Source organism: Pipistrellus kuhlii, unplaced genomic scaffold, assembly GCF_014108245.1.
Source record: "Pipistrellus kuhlii isolate mPipKuh1 unplaced genomic scaffold, mPipKuh1.p scaffold_m20_p_58, whole genome shotgun sequence".
NCBI lineage: Eukaryota > Metazoa > Chordata > Mammalia > Chiroptera > Vespertilionidae > Pipistrellus > Pipistrellus kuhlii.
In genome coordinates this window covers 787,523-803,269 of record NW_023425560.1, presented here as the reverse complement: position 1 = coordinate 803,269, position 15,747 = coordinate 787,523, and the positions used below count along the sequence as shown (strand labels likewise).

Below are 15,747 nucleotides of genomic sequence, written 5' to 3'. Positions count from 1 at the left end.
TGTGGGTGTGGGGCCTGTCCCGGGCGTGGGGTGTGGGGCCTGTTCCCGGCATGGGGCCTGTCCCTTTGATACAGAGTGTTCAAAACCGTTCGCTACTCTGTGTGTTTTAAAGAGCAATCTCTCTCTTTTTAAAACGTGTTTGTAAAAATATACATTAAATTGATTTTTTACAGAGAGGAAGGACAAGGGAGAGAGAATTAGAAACATTAATAAGAGAGAAACATCGATCAGCTGCCTCCTGCACACCCCCCACTGAGGATGTGCCCGAAACCAAGGCACATGCCCTTGACTGGAATCAAACCTGGGACCTTTCAGTCCACAGGCCAACTCTCTATCTACTGAGCCAACCGGTTAAGGCTTAACATATTTTTATTTTATTTTATTAATTTCAGAGACGAAGGAGAGGGAGAGAGAGAAAAACATCAATTATGAGAGAATCATGGATTGGCCACTCCTGCACGCCCCACACACTGGGGGTGGAGCCTGCAAACTGAGTGCATGCCCTGACCAGAAACTGAACCCTGACCTCCTCCTTTATAGGTCACTGCTCAGCCACTGAGCCACACTGGCTGGGCTGCTCTTGTGTTATTATTTATTAATTATTGTATTGTTTTCCGCAAAAGAACTGTTAGCCTGCCTGTGCCGGCCCTGAGCGTGAACTGGGTCTCACTCCAGATCCTCCGGGCCCTGAGCTTCTGTGTTGCCAGGGGCAGGGGGGGCCGTGGGTGCTGCTATGTCCCTGTCGCCCGCCCGCTGCCAGCGCAGCCACAGCGCTGCCTCTCCGTGTTTCAGGACAACGTGCTGAACATCATCGACCAGATCATGGACGCCTGCATCCCCCAGGACCGCGCCCCCCGGGACTTCTGCGTCAAGTTCCCCGAGGAGATCCGGCACGACAGCCTGGCCGGCCAGCTGTGGTTCGGCGCCGAGGTAGCCGCGTCTGGGTCCCCACCACAGCCATGGCGCTGTCCAGCCGTCTCCCTGCAAGCCCTGGCCCGCCCCGGACCACGGCCCCACATGGCGTCCGGTCACTCCTGTGGGCGGGGGGAGGGGCCGGTGTGCCACGCCCTCCGCCTGCCTCTGGGCCCTCACAGTGGGAATGTCTGCGGTTTTGCTGTGACCGGTGTGGACCAAGAGAAACCCGGGGAGCCCCCCCGGGAGCCCCCACCCACCCCTCCTCTCCCGCCCCCCTCCTCCCTCCTCCGCACCCCCCCTCCTTATAACCAGCCCCAGAGCCGGCCGAGGGGACCGGCGGCAGGAGTTCCGGGGCTCCCAGGAGAGAGGACTTGGGATGGAGGCCACGCCCCAGCCTCTGAGTCCCCCCGGGGCCGGCTTTTCTCAGGGTCGGGCCTCAGGGTGGGCCCCCGGGGGCTGGGGCAGGCGGTGACTCTCCCTCCGCCCGCAGTGCCTGGCCGCCGGCTCCATCATCATGAACCGGGAGCTGGAGAGCATGGCCATGCGGCCGCTGGCCAAGGAGCTGACCCGCAGCCTGGAGGACGTGCGGGGCGCCCTGCGCGACCAGGCGCTGCGGGACCTCAGCACCTACACAGAGAAGATGCGGGACGCCCTGCGGCACTTCGACGTGCTGTTCGCCGAGTTCGAGCTCAGGTGACCGTGCACCACGCGTGTGCTGTAGGCGTGGGGCCACGGCCTCGGTGTGGGGCCCTCCCTCTGCTCCTCCTTCCTTCCCCCCCTCCCTCCCCCCCTCCCTCCCTTCTTCCCTTTCTCCCTATCCCCCTCCTCCCCCTCCCTCCCTCCTTCCCTCCCTCCCTTGTTCTCCCCCTCCCTCCCTCCTTCCCTCCCTCCCTTCTTCTCCCCCTCCCTCCCTCCTTCCCTCCCTCCCCTGTCTTCCTCCCTCCCTTCGCACTTCTTCTCCCCCTCCCTCCCTCCTTCCCTCCTCCCTTCTTCCCCCCCTCCCTCCCTCTTCCCTCCCTCCCTTGCTCCTCTCCCACTCCCCCCTCCTCCCTCCTCCCTTTCTCCCCCTCCCTCCTTCTCCCTTCCTCTCCCTCCTCCCTCCTCCCTCTTCCCCTTTCCTCCTCCCCTTCTCCCTCCCCTCCCCTTCCCTCCCTCCCTTCTCCCCTCCCTCCCTCCTTCCCTCCCTCCTTCTCCCCCCCTCCCCTCCCTTCTTCCTTTCTCCCTTCCCCTTCCGCCCTCCCTCCCTCCCTCCTCCCTCCCTCCTCCTTCTCTCCTCCTTCCTCCTCCCCTCCTTCCCTCCCTCCCTCCCTCTCTCCCTCCTTCCTTCTCTCCTTTCCTTCCTCCCTCCCTCACTCCCCTTGCTCAATGGTCAGGGCAGGCCAGGCGGGACACCAGGGAGGCCCCGGAGGGCCTGACCCCAGCAGCTCTGACCCGACAGGGTCACGGCCACGCTGGCCGCTGTGCATTACAGCTACGTGTCGGCCATGGTGCCCGTGAAGTCGCCCCGGGAGTACTACGTGCAGCAGGAGGTCACCGTGCTGTTCTGCGAGACGGTGGAGCGGTGAGCCGCCCGCGCCCGAGGGCCAGCCCTGGCCTGGGGCGGGGCAGCGGGGGGCGGGCACCTGCCTGTCACAGGGGTGCCCAGTAGGGCAGGGCTAGGGCGGCCCCTCCTTGTCCTTGTTCCGGGGTGGGGGGTCCTGAGTGGCCGCTCCTCATGGCTGCAGCCTCGTCCCTCACCCCCCACCTTCCCTCTGGGCCCCGCCCCTAAAGTCCAGGACAGAAATTCATGGGCAGGACAGCAGGGCACAGGCTCTGCCTCCGGGAGCTGACCCCCCCCTCCCGCTCCTCACCCCCCTCCACCTGAAGGCCTCCCCTCCCCCCTCCATGCCCCACGCTCCTCGCCCCCTCCTCCTACGCCCCCGGCAGGAGGGGGCCCTGGCTGGGTTTCGGGTCCCACACGGGTTGGGGCAGATCTCTCAGCCCGTGCCTTGGGGTGTGAAGTCAGAGGCTCCGAACGGCCCAGGGCCTCTGTGTGTGAGAGGGCCCAGCTCTGAGGCTGGCTGGGAAATCCTGATGTCGCCCAGGGCCTCTGTGTGTGAGAGGGCCCAGCTCTGAGGCTGGCTGGGAAATCCTGATGTCGCTCCGAAGCCCTGACTTCTCAAACACGGATAGTCCGTGTTGGCCCGTCGAGAGGCATTTCACGTCATTTCACGTCACCTGCCCGAGAGGCTCTGACTGGCGTCGCTGGGATGGGGGGAGGGGAGTCCGCAAGGCGGCCCCGCCCACCCCTGGAAGGGCTCGGGGCACACGCGTCCCCCTCCGACTGCCCGCCCAGCGTGGACGCGGGTCTGCCAGGCCCGGCCTCCTCACTGTGCCCCTCGGCCAGGGCCCTGGACTGCGGGTACCTGACCCAGGACATGATTGACGACTACGAGCCCGCCCTCATGTTCACCATCCCCAGGCTGGCCATCGTGTGGTGAGTGCCCCCCGCCGGACGGTCCTCCTGCGGGAACCGGGCAGGGCCGTCCCATCCGGGGCTGATAAGGTCCTGGAGGCAGAGCCTGTGCAGGGCTCACCTCCCCCACCGGCATCTGCTCCACTCTTGCTTGGCTCTGGGGGCAGATGGCTTTGAGTCTCGTGGTCACAAACTCTAGGGGTGTCCGTTTCCCAGGAGCGGGGCTCAGGGACGGTCTCGTGCTGACGGGCGTGGTTGCCGCGGCAACATACCGCACAGGTGGTGGTTGTTGGATGGTCCCTGGAGTGACCGTTATCAGAACAGGACACAGTTTGAGTGACAGTTCTTACTGCATTTCTCTAAACTTATTGAAGACTTGGTCTCACTCAGCAGTGTGGCTCAGTGGTTTAACATGGACCTAGGAAGCAGGAGGTCATGGTTCAATTCTGGTCAAGGGCACATGCCCGGGGTGCAGGCTCAATCCCCAGTGGGGGGCGTCCAGGAGGCAGCCAATCAATGATTCTCTCTTGTTGTTGGTGTTTCTCTATCACTCTCCCTCTTCCTTCCTCTCTGACGTCAATAAAAACATCCTATAGGTAAAAGGCTAATATGCAAATTGCCCCCTAGGAAGTTCAACAGGGAGTTTGTTCGCTTGCTATGACAGACACTGACCACCAGGGGGCGGCGAGGAATATGGCGGGCGACAAGCTGCAGTGGCGGGGTGCTGAGGGAGCTAGGGATGGAGGAGGCGGGGAGGCGAGGAACCTGATCGGTTCTGGTCACAGCCCAGGCCTCGGGACTCTACTCATGCACAGATTTTGTGCACCTGGCCTCTATCTAAAAAAAAAGAAAAAAAAAAAGGATTGGGTCTTGAGGTGATGCGCATGCCTGCTGAGTGTGGGGTGGTCCTGGAGGCAGAGGCAGGGCCGGAGCCAGGCTGGCGTTTGTGTCCTGAATGCAGCGGCCTCGTAGTGTATGCGGACGGACCGCTGAACCTGGACCGCAAGGCGGAGGACATGTCCGAGCTGTTCCGGCCCTTCCACACGCTGCTGCGGAAGATCAGGTGCGGAGGAGGGAGGGTGGGGGAGGGGGGCTGGCGTTGGCGGTCACCCCAGCCTTCGGCCCCGCAGGATTGGGGGGCAGTTCCTGGTCCTCTTCCGCTCAGCAGGGTGATGGGGCCTCGGCCTCGGTCTCCGGGGCCGGTTCATGGCGTTGAGGGCCCTTGTCGCTCCTGCCCATCCTTCCCGCGGGACCAGGTTCTTTGTGGTGGCCGTCATGCCCGGAGACCGTTCGCGTCGCTGCCCGGCCGAGGTCCCACCCGGCCTGGTGCCAACTCTCAGGGCCTGCAGGGGCCTGGCTCTCAGGACGGGCTGTGACAGGTGTCACACTGTACACAGCACAAGCTGTGCAGTTCTGAGAGGCACTAGTTTTATAAAAATATGTTTCTATTGATTTTAGAGAGAGAGGAAGGGAGAGGGAACAAGAGAGAGAGAGAGAAAGAGGGAGAGAGAGAGAGAAATGTCAGTGATGAGCCCTCGGCAGTGTGGCTCAGTGCATAGAGCGTCCAACTGCAGACCGAAGGGTCCTGGGTTCGATTCCAGAATCACGGTCAAGAGCGTGTACCTTAGTTTCAGGCATCTGTCTCCCCAGCCTGGGCCCTGGCCAGCGCACGTGCAGGAGGCAACCAATCTATGTCTTTCTCTCACATCCATGCTCTTCTACTCTGTAAAAATCAATGAGAAAATATCCTCGGGTGAGGGGGGGGGGAGAGAGAGAGAGAGAGAAAGAGAGAGAGAGAGAGAGAGAGAGGGGGAGGAAGAAAAAAAGAAAGAGAGAGGAGAGAAAGAAAGGAAGAAAGGAAGGAAGAAAGGAAGAAAGGAAGAAAGGAAGGAAGAAAGGAAGGAAGAAAGATCAGAGATGAGAGAGAACCGGGGATCGGCTGCCTCCCGTACGCCCCCCCTCCCCCCCTGGGGATCGAGCCCGCAGCTAGGCATGTGCTCTGACTGGGATCCAACTGGGACTCTGGGTTCCTGGTTCGATGCTAACTGCTCAGCATGCTGGCTGACTGCAGGGCGCGCTTTTCCGTGTGCTCCTGTGTGTTCACCGTGGGACTCGGACCGGGCTGGCCCGTGCTTCTCCCTGCACAGAGCAGCTGCTCAGCCCAGGAAAGTCACTCCGCATCCTGGTCTCTGGGTCAATGCCTCTTCCTCCAGGAAGTCTCCCCAGACTGAGCCAAGTACCCTCCGTTTTCCTCGGTTGCAGTTGTCACTATTGTGGTCCCATCATCGCTCACACAAATATCTGTTTTTGCATCTTCCAGCTGCCGGGGCCATGCCTGTCTGGCTGCGGTGCTCCGTGCCCAGCACAGGCGGGGCTCAGAGCAGCTGTGGGACAGAAGGAGGAAGCCAGAGGGAAGCCGGCAGTGGGCTTTCACGCCTAGCTGTTTTTACTCCTGTGGTTAGCACAGCCCCTGGACCAGGCGCTCTTGTTCCCACAAGAGGCTTCAGAACCTGGTTGTTAAGAAGGAAACTGCCCGGCTGGTGGCCGGCCTGGCTCTGGGGTCCAGATTTGACCTAGGAGCCAGGAGGTCACAGTTCCATCCCCCGTCAGGCACATGCCCGGGTTATGGGTTTGATCCTCAGTGGAGGGCGTGCAGGACAGCCAGCCCATGGCTCGCTCTCATCATCGATGTTTCTCTCTCTCTCCCGCTCCCTTCCTCTCTGACATCAATAAAAACATATTTAGAAAATAGAAACATATTTCAACAAAATAAAAGAAGGGAGCCGGTGCCTCTCTTTATCCTGGAGGAAACGTGTGCGTGCCTGAACTGAAGTGCGAGCTGTGGGTGCCCGCTGCTCCCCTGGGCGCTGGCGGGTGGCACGGCGCCCGCTCTTGGCGGAGGCGGTGGCCGCGGGCCCTCACCGGTGTCCGGTCCCTGCAGGGATTTGCTGCAGACCCTGACGGAGGACGAGCTGCACACGCTGGAGCGCAACCTCTGCATCTCCCACGACGTGGAGTTCCCCCTCCGCACGGACGCCCCGGGGCCCCCGGCCCTGGCGCCCGCCTTCCCCGCGCCCGTCCCGCCCGAGGAGCTGCTGCCGGCCAAGGCCAAGGATCTGGAGGCCGAGCTGGCCTGCTCTATGCAGTACGACGACCAGGAGCTGGAGCAGCTGAGCCGCATGGTGCACCGGGCGGGGGACGCCATGTCCTCGCTGCTGTCCCCGCCCAGCGCCTGCCAGTCCCCCGCTCGCCGGCCGGGCAGCACGGGCGGCGAGGGCAGCCCCCGGGTGGAGGCCTCCCCCGGCCGCAGGCTGCGGCCCTCGGGCAGTGACGAGGAGGAGGGCAGGGTGTTCTTCATGGACGACGTGGAGGGGGCCCCGGAGGCCCCGGGCAGCCCCTCCGTGTGGCCGGGCGGCCCCCGCGCCGCCCCCCAGGGGCCGGAGCAGGGCGGGGAGGCCGGGGCCCGCGTGCCCGCCGCCCCGAAGGACAAGGGAGACGTGAGCAATAACAACAACGCTCCGGACGGGGACCGGGCGTGGGCGGCCGGCCCCAACTCCTGCAGCTGCCTGGACGGCCCGCCGCCCCCCGACGGCTGGGAGGCCGCGGCGGACGACGCGGAGACCGCCGAGATGATCGCCCACCGGACGGGGGGCATGAAGCTCTCGGCCACGGTCATCTTCAACCCCAAGTCGCCCGCCTCCCCAGACGGTGGCGTCCCTGCCCCGGAAGCGCCCGGAACCGGGGCCTCCCCGTCGGAGACCGCGGCCGAGGGCACGGAGGGCAGCCCCCACACACTCAGCACCGCCACGGCCACCAGCTGCCTCCTCCATTCCTGCGTGTGCTGCGCCGGCTGCAGGAGCGGCGGGGAGGAGGCCACCGAGAGCCTGCCAGACAAGGGCAGCCCGGGCGTCCTCGGCACCTCCTACGTGGGCTTGGGCTCGGGCGTGGCCAAGGGCGGGGCTGAGCGGCCGGAGGAGGCCCGGCCTGCCCTGGAGGCGCTGCCCGCGGGCCCCCCGGGCCCTCTGCCCACAGAAGACACCCCCAACCAGCAGGAGCCCGGAGCTCCTGCTCTCAGCAAGTGCCTGGACCTCCCCTCGGGGCCCGCGGTGGATGCAGCAGACGGCCTGCAGGGCAGTGGGGACGGCAGTCAGCAGGAGCCCGAGGCCGGACAGCTGGACGGTGGGCAGCTGGGCGGTGGACAGCCCTCCCTGAGCCACAGCCTCTCGGGCCCCAGGTAGGAGCTCTGGCCCCCGGGCTCACCCCTGACTGCACTGGGGCGTGTGTGGCTGATGATTCTCCGTCAGGTGTTTCCACAGGCCCTTGGGGCAGGGGTGGGGGCAGCAGGGGCCTCAACGCTACAGGGCGTTCAGCAGCTCGATCCGGCCTCCTGGGCGGAGGGTGACCCTGCCCAGAAACATCCCCTTTGGCCCCTGGGAGTGCAGGCCTTTGAGGAGGTGGCAGGGCCCAGCCTGGGGTCTGCCCTGCCCGAGGCGTGGCCCAGCCTGGCCCTGCTGTGACTAGCGTGGGGGTGGGATGGACGGTGGCGATGGGCCTGGCTTTGTCTTTGCTGCCCCGAGGGTGCCCACCTGATCACACGGCCACTCGGCCCCCGTGGGTGCACCGACCCTCTGAGCTGTGGGCACCGGGCCTCTGGGTGCTGAGACCACCCAGATCCTCAGGAGGTGCTTGGGCGTTGCCCTCCCGCCCAGATGCACCTCCTCAGACTCCAGGGGTCTTGGTTCCCTGGCGCCCCTCACCCCGGCTTACCCAGGCAGAGCAGACAGCAGCCGGGCCCCTCCAGAGGACATGGACAGAGGACGAGCAGGGTTCGCCAGGTGGTTCCCATGGGGCCGCGGTAGTGTCACCATGGGCTGGTCTCTCATAGGACTTGCCTACAGGGCGCCCACTGGCTTCGGCTGTGACCACCAGTGGGTGCTGCGGGGGGCCCTCTGTCAGGAGCCGTGGAGATGGGTACAGAGAGGTGGTCAGCGGGGTGGATCGTGGAGGGGTCTCCACACCAGGGGGAGGGGTCTCCACACCAGGGGGAGGGGTCTCCACACCAGGGGGCGGGGTCTCCACACCAAGGGGAGGGGTCTCCACACCAGGGGGAGGGGTCTCCACACCAAGGGGAGGGGTCTCCACACCAGGGGGAGGGGTCTCCACACCAGGGGGAGGGGTCTCCACACCAGGGGGAGGGGTCCACACCAGGGGGAGGGGTCCACACCAGGCTGTGTGCTCTGCCTCCTCCTTTCTGGCCTCGCCCCTAGCACAGGTGTGAGTGTGAGGGGCTGGCTGGGACCCGGTGGTGTTGGGGCTGCCACTGCTCGCTCCTCCATGCCGAGTCCCCGTGTTTGCGGCTGGACCTCACGGCTCGTGTGCCCGTGCCTGCCTCTCCTGGGTGGGGCCTCAGTCACTCCCCACCCCTCCCCAGCCCTGGGCACCCACTCATCTATTACCTGGCTCCATAGGCTGGCCTGTTCCGGAAACTTCCTATAAACAGAATCACACAATAAGTTACCTTTGGTGTCTGGCTTTTAAAAAATACATCTTCGTTGTTGAAAGTGTTACAGATACCCCTTCTCCCCCCACGCCCCCCCCCCTGCCCCGCCCGCGCTCCAGGCCTTCCCCACACTGTGTTTGTGCCCAGGGGGTATGCATATATGCATTCAAGTTCTTTGGTTGATCTCTTCCCATCCACCCACTCCCCCGTCTCCCCCCTGAGACTCCCGGTCTGTCCCATGCTGGGGTCTGGCTTCCTACTGAGCATCAGGCTTTCAAGCAAACACCAGCCTTTCCTTCCTTTTCATGGCTGTGTAATATTCCACGGGAGGATGGACCATGTTTCATTTATCCACCTGTCTGTCCAGGTGCCCGTGTGTACGTGTGTGTATGCATGCCTGTGTGTATGTGCGCATGTGTGTGCATGCACATGTGTGTGTGTGATATTCCCCTCTTGGCTATTATGAATAATGCTGCTGTGAACACCTGTGTATAAGTTAAAAAAAATTTTTTTTATTGATTTCAGAGAGGAAGGGAGAGGGGGAGAGAGATAGAAACATCAATGACGAGAAAGAATCATCCATCGGCTGCCTCCTGCATGCTCCACGCTGAGGATCATGCCCTGACCGGGAACTGAACCGCTGTCTCCTGGTTCATACATAGGTCGGTGTTCAACCACCGAGCCGCACTGGCCGAGGGTAGCAAGGGCAGCCCCGGTGGGGGCCTCCCCAGGCCAAAGGCTTGACCGTCGGGCAGTGACAAGAAGGAGGGCAGGGTTTCGACGTGGACGACATGGGGGACAGCGGAGGCCTGTGCACACGAGTGTGTGTTTGTGTGTGTGTGTGTGGTCATGTTTCTGTGTCCTTTTCTTTCATATCCAGGTGTGGGAGTGCTGGGGCACATGATGTAGCTTCTTTTTAAATATTTTTATGGGTTTGAGAGAGAGAGAGAGGAAGGGAGAGGGAGGGAGAGAGAAACATCGATCGGTTGCTTCCCGTACACACCCTGACTGGGAACGGAAAACGCAACCTAGGCATGTGCCCAGATGGGGAATGGAACTGGCAGTTTTTCCGTGCACAGGACCACGTCCAACCCACTGAGCCACACGGGCCAGGACTGTGGGTTAGCGCAGTGGTTGGCAACTGTGGCTCACAAGCCACGGTTTGCCGCTCTGTTGACTAATGAGTTTGCTGGCCACTGGGTTAGCTTTTTAAGGTGCTATCACCCGCTTGCCACAGTGGCTGCTGTGAGCGTGCCCACCGTCCCGGCCGGGGTTGGTTTCTCCACCTCCTCACGGACACCAGTGTCCCGGAGGCTGTTTGAATAGGTCTGCCCGCGGGGCACACCCACTGGGGCTCACTGAAGTCACTCCCCAGGCCAGGGCGCCCCCCACCCCCAGTTCGCCGCAGCAGGCCCACCTGTTCCCGTGGCAGCAGACGGTGGGCGGTGCCCTCGCCCGGGTCTCACTGCCATCAGTTAGGGGAGATGTTTGCGAGGCTCCCGTCAGGCCCACGGGGTGAGGTCTACCCAGAGGGCTCAGTCTCTTCACCTCATGTGCCCCCTCTCCTGCTGTAACAGGTTTAACCTTTTTTATAGTTTCTCCTGGAAGTTTAAAAATAGAAGCCACGATGTACGTGAACCCACACACCTGCTCCCCCTCCTGTTCTATGCAAAGGGCCTCGCCCTGCACACACGCCTCTAGCCTTGCACTCCTGGCCGAGCCCGGGAGCTGCTGTGGCAGCTTCTAGACGTGTCCCCACGGTCACTGTCGCTGCCTGGGACCCCGCCATGTGGCTGGACCCGCGTCACACACGCCAGCCACTGGCCTTGGGGCCGCCCCCGACTGGGCGCCTGCAAGCGGTGCCTCGGAGCAGCGTCGGCAGCGTCCCTCGGGGATAAGGCCTCTCGGGAGGTGCGAGCCCAGCCGCCTCCGCCACGCCCAGGGGCTCGGATTTTTGTCCACAGCCTCCTGGACGGCTCCTCCTCAGGGCCCCAGCCCCGTGGCCGAGCTGATTGGTAAGTGTTGCTTTCTGCAAGGCGGATCAGAACACAGCACAGACTCTCTGACGGGCTCCTGGATCGGGGAGTCTGACCTGCACCCACTTTCTCTGCTGTGTGTTCAGGTGACAGCCAGAGGACACCTGCTCTGTCTGCAGCCCCTTCTCTCCTGCCGTGTCCCGCGTGCACACGGCTCAGGGGTTCGCACCACGCCTCATTTCCAGCCTCATCGGCTCAGCGCACACGTGCGCTCATGCCGCCGAAGCTGAGCTGCGAAAAGGAAGAGAACCCCACCGAGAACCTCCAGGATTTCCAGAAGGTGCCCGAGTCCGAGGGAGGAAGAACGTGGTAGGCGGCCGGCTGAGCAGGACAGCCCTGCGCCAGGGTCAGGACCTTGGACAGCGGGCCCGGCACTGCATAGGGGAAGCTGGGAGTCCGGCCGGCAGGTGGCGCTGTCCCACCCACGGACGGGGAGCGAGGCTCATTCAGACCAGGCTGACTCCTGGACACCCACCCACCCACCCACTCAGTGGCCGGGCAGGGCGCCCACCTTGGGGAACCTGATGGAACACAGGGCGCAGGTGACAAGGCAGCATGGGAAAGACAAGCATGAACGATCCATTGGCCTTCTGTCCAGGAACTGGCAGGAAGTTCACAAAATTCACAGGGCGAGATGCCGGGACCTGGTTGGCATTTGGTGATGGCAGCGGCCGCTGGGGCGGTGCAGCTGGCCACCCCCCTGGCAGATGGAGAGTCAGGCCGGGGAGCTGTGCCTGCAGCACAAGCCCATTGTGCTCATGCACCCCTTGTGGGATCAGCGTGGCCCCAATTTGACTCTGAGGCCCGCCTGTGAAGCAGGTGCTCCCCTGGCCCCTGCAGTGTGTGCCCGGGAAGGGAACCGCCGGCCGCCCTGCCCGCACGGGCTCCTCGGACCCGGGGCCACTTCTGGAGCCGGTGCCATGAAGGAGACGCCCGGGATGTTCAGCTTGCTCCAAGGGCACCACCGGAGCGTGTTCTCCCGGCCAGCCGGGGACGGCCCCGCGGAAGGCCGGCTGCCCGGGGCCTGGAGGAGGGTCTGGCTGGAGGAGACCCTCCCCGGCGTTTCGCCTGCCCGACCTGCACCCCTAGCTCCCCGCTGGCCGCTCCCACCAGCGCCGCTGCCCAGGGTCCCGGCAGTACCACCTCCAATGTCCTCAGAGATTCTTGCAGCTTCTTCCTCACCTTTTCAGGCTCACAGATCAGCCTTTTTGGGAAGAGCTGCGTTTTTTTAAAACCCTGCTGTCCCTGTGTAGACTCGCCTCATTATCCAGAACCTTCTGTGCTCAGAGCCAGCCGGGTCCACCCCCTTTCTAGAACGGAAATCCGTCTGTCTCGAGTGCGCCTGCCTTTCCCGGGTCGTCCTGCTACCGTGTGCTCCTGGCCTCCCGCCTTCTTCAAAAGCAACGCCGACACGCGCTCTTTCCTCATTGTAATGTGGTCCTGGGCATGGTGGAACGGAGGGAAACGTGAATGAGCACGAGGAGGGAAATAAAGCCATCCCCAGCCCATGGCAGTTTCTTTGCTTTCTCACCGAATGCCATTACGACGGCTCCTCCACAAAGTCCTCTGTTTGCTGGCGTCACAGGCTCTGCGTCCCGTCCTTTCCCGGCTCCGTATTTCCCCAAGATGCACGGGCCCCGTGGTCATGCCCCCTCTGGCTGCGTCTGGATTGTTTCTGTGGCCCCAGCACTGCAGCGAGGAAGCGCCACGCAGGGTGTGTGCCCGCTCCCGGTCTCGGGGAAGCACGCAGCAGCTTCCACACGTGAGACATGGCTGTTGGCTTCCCATAGGTGCCTTTCTCACGTCCAGTTTGGTGAATATTTCATAAGCGCAGACGTCGCCCCTAGCTGGTGTGGCTCAGTGGGTAGAGTGTCGCCCTGCGGACTGAGGGTCCTGGGTGTTCGATTCCGGTCAAGAGCACATGCACAGGTTTCGGGCTCAATCCCCAGTAGGGGTCATGCGAGAGGCAGTCGATCCATGACTCTCTCTCATCATTGCTGTTTCTCTCTCCCTCTCCCTTCCTCCCTGGAATTATTATATATTATATATGGCACTCCAGCACTTCTTCTTTAACTTTTGGGGTGACCAGGCAGCTCTTCTTTTTCAGTCTCTCCTGGGAGGGTTGAATCCCCCCAGCCCTGCCCACCCACGTCCTGCCCGACTCCTGGCTCCAAGGGGCACCAGGGGACCCGCAGCCCGGGGTGGAAGCAGGGCTTTGAGCTGGAGCGAGTGCTTGGTGAGCACTGGTCCTGGGCGGGGCTGGGGCGGGGTAGGCACCAGGGGCGGCCGCAGGGTCCTCCTCCATCCCCCGGAGCAGGAGGGTTCCTGTCCGAGCAGCTGCTGCCCTGGAGCAGGCGTCTCCCACCCTGGGAGGCAGAGCCCAGAGGAGGGTGAAGTGCTGTGTGATGGGCGCGGCAGGAGGGGTGCACCTCCCCCCCCCCCCCCCCGCCTCGTGCTCCGGGCCGCCAGCCGCTGAGCCTTCTGTTCGGAGCTTTAAAAAGCAGCAGCAGGCGTGGCGCCGGAATGTGACATGCTCCTCGGCCCACGCGACGACACGTCTATTTATAAATGCACACACGCATGTGCCGTGGCGTGTCTGCACCCCTAGCTGTCTAGATGCGCACGCACTGCATCTGCGTTAGGGCCAGGCCCCGTGACACAGCCGGGGGCCTTCCGGGAGCCGGAACCGGCTGCGCACAGCCCTGAGGCCCCTCTGAGCCCCGGACCCGGACCACAGCCGCCACCCTCCTGCGGGCCCCCTCCGCCCACACTGGAGGCACTGGCCCCGCTGCCTCTGCTTTTCAGGGCGGGGTTCGAGCTCCCCTCGTGGGGGCAGGGAGGGGTCAGAGCCGCATCCTTGCTGTGCCTCATTGTTCACTGTCCTGTGGGACGGGGGCTGTGTCTGCTCCGGGGCTGCTGTGACACACGTGGACACTTTGCGTGGATCAGTTTCCAGTTCCCTCGGGCGCACACTTCAGGGGGAATTGCAGGCTCACCGGCACCAGGAAGGAGCTGGCTTCCGAAGGGACTGCCTGTTCGATCCCGCCTCCCGCCCCAGGAGGTCCGAGGGTTCTGACTTCTCCACGTCTTCGCCAACACCTGTTGTCTTCTTTCTTTAAAAAAAATAATAATAATAATAATTAAAAAAAATAATATATCTATATATATATATATATATATATATATATATATGTATATGTATATATATATATTTAGCCCTAACTGGTTTGGCTCAGTGGATAGAGTGTCGTCCTGTGGACTGAAAAGTCCCAGGTTCGATTCCGGTCAAGGGCATGTACCTTGGTTGTGGGCACATCCTCAGTAGGGGGTGTGCAAGAGGCAGCTGATGGATGAATCTCTCTCATCAATGTTTCTGACTCTTCCTCTCTGTAAAAAATCAATAAAATATATTTAAAAATATTTTTATTGATTTAAGAGAGAAAGGGAGAGGGAGAGAGAGACAGAAACATCTGTGATAAGAGAATCATTGATCAGCTGTCTCCTGCGTGCCCCCCCAGACTGGGAATTGAGCCCGCAACCCGGGCCTGTGCCCTGACTGGGAATCGAACCATGACCTCCGGTTCATAGCCCCGCTGGCAGCCTGCGCAGCCCCTCGCAGCCTCCTGTGCAGACTGCCAGCCCACCCCGCCCCCTTGCCCACACAGACCGCATCCTCTGCTCTCCCCGTGACCCCCAGGCCCAGAGCCGGGGCCCAGAGCCGCCCGCAGCCCACCCCACACCGTGTCTGCTTCTCCGCAGGGGCTGCCCGGCCGGGGCCTGCTCGGCGGACAAGGCTGTGCCGGAGGCGGCGCCCGTGGCCACGAGAGAGAAGATGCGGTCCCGGTTCCACGGCAGCCACGACCTGATCCATCGCCTGTTCGTCTGCATCTCAGGTGCCACGTGTGGGTGGGCAGGTGGGCTGGTGGGCGAGGGGGCGTGCTTTGGGGGAGCAGCTGGTGCCCATGGGGGCTGAGGCCAGCTGCGGGTGAAATCCTGACAATGATGTGATGATGTTGGGGCGTGCTGCCTGATGTTGGGGTGCAGGGGTGCCCGGCCCTGTCCGTGGGCTTGCTCTGTCTTGTCATCGCCCGCGCCCTGCACCCTACGCCCAGCAGAGAGCAGGCTTTGTTTGAGGTCAGCCCTCTCCCCCCGCCCCCCGGGATGGCCCCTCGGCCCCCTGGGGGTTCTGTGCACCTTGAGGTTCAGAGTCCGTGTACATCCTGACTGGTTAGTCTTTCCTTCCTCCATGGCTCACAGAAGGGGGGGGCATTTTGTCCCCCAGGACGTCAGAGGGGCGCCTTTTTTGTGTGTGTGTGTGGTTTTTTTTAAAATATATTTTATTGATTTTGTACAGAGAGGAAGGGAGAGAGATAGAGAGTCAGAAACATCGATGAGAGAGAGTCATCGATCAGCTGCCTCTTGCACCCCCCCTACTGGGGATATGCCCGCAGCCAAGGTACATGCCCTTGACCGGAATCGAACCCGGGACCTTTCAGTCCCCAAGCCGACGCTCTATTCATTGAGCCAAACCGGTCCTGGCAGAGGGGCGCCTTTTTCACGGTTCCTTTAGTTCTGTGCGTTTTAAACGAGTGCAAACCCATGTGGTTCAAAAGCATACAGTGTGGGGTCCCCCACCCGCCTGGGAGGGGCTTAGGGAGTGCTGTCCTGCCTCGGGCTCCGCCCCCACACGGTCCGGGGCCCCCTCTTCCCCGGCTGCAGGGAAGATGCAGGAGCCAGCAGCAGCGGACCTGGGTCACAAGCCCAGAGATCATTGCCAGGGACCCCCAGGGGCACAGCCTGAGCCAGGCCCCCCTCCCGGGCGGGACCACGAGGGCCGGGGG

The 15,747-nt window shown here is 62.7% G+C and overlaps 1 protein-coding gene and 1 long non-coding RNA gene across 5 annotated transcripts in view; one reads left to right on the top strand and one right to left on the bottom strand.

Moving 5' to 3' along the window:
- Positions 1–15,747, top strand: part of ZFYVE28 (zinc finger FYVE-type containing 28) — a 33,312-nt gene that overhangs the window by 13,900 nt on the left and 3,665 nt on the right. For 2 of the 4 annotated variants that reach the window (XM_045573988.1, XM_045573986.1), the window contains exons 3-9: positions 793–930; positions 1,406–1,608; positions 2,387–2,476; positions 3,302–3,391; positions 4,332–4,433; positions 6,312–7,604; positions 14,666–14,799. In XM_045573988.1, coding sequence (XP_045429944.1) covers positions 793–930; positions 1,406–1,608; positions 2,387–2,476; positions 3,302–3,391; positions 4,332–4,433; positions 6,312–7,604; positions 14,666–14,799 — 2,050 coding nt within the window. Of the gene's footprint in view, positions 1–792; positions 931–1,405; positions 1,609–2,386; positions 2,477–3,301; positions 3,392–4,331; positions 4,434–6,311; positions 7,605–10,465; positions 10,886–10,992; positions 12,551–14,665; positions 14,800–15,747 lie in introns of those variants that run through there. The other 2 variants (XR_006740208.1, XM_045573987.1) reach the window with 2 other exon arrangements.
- On the bottom strand, positions 7,440–13,111 carry LOC123651470. The gene is made up of 4 exons (XR_006740211.1): positions 13,088–13,111; positions 11,788–11,790; positions 8,792–8,803; positions 7,440–7,557 (listed from the first exon to the last, which is right to left on the bottom strand). It is a non-coding gene; the product is annotated as an uncharacterized LOC123651470 (long non-coding RNA).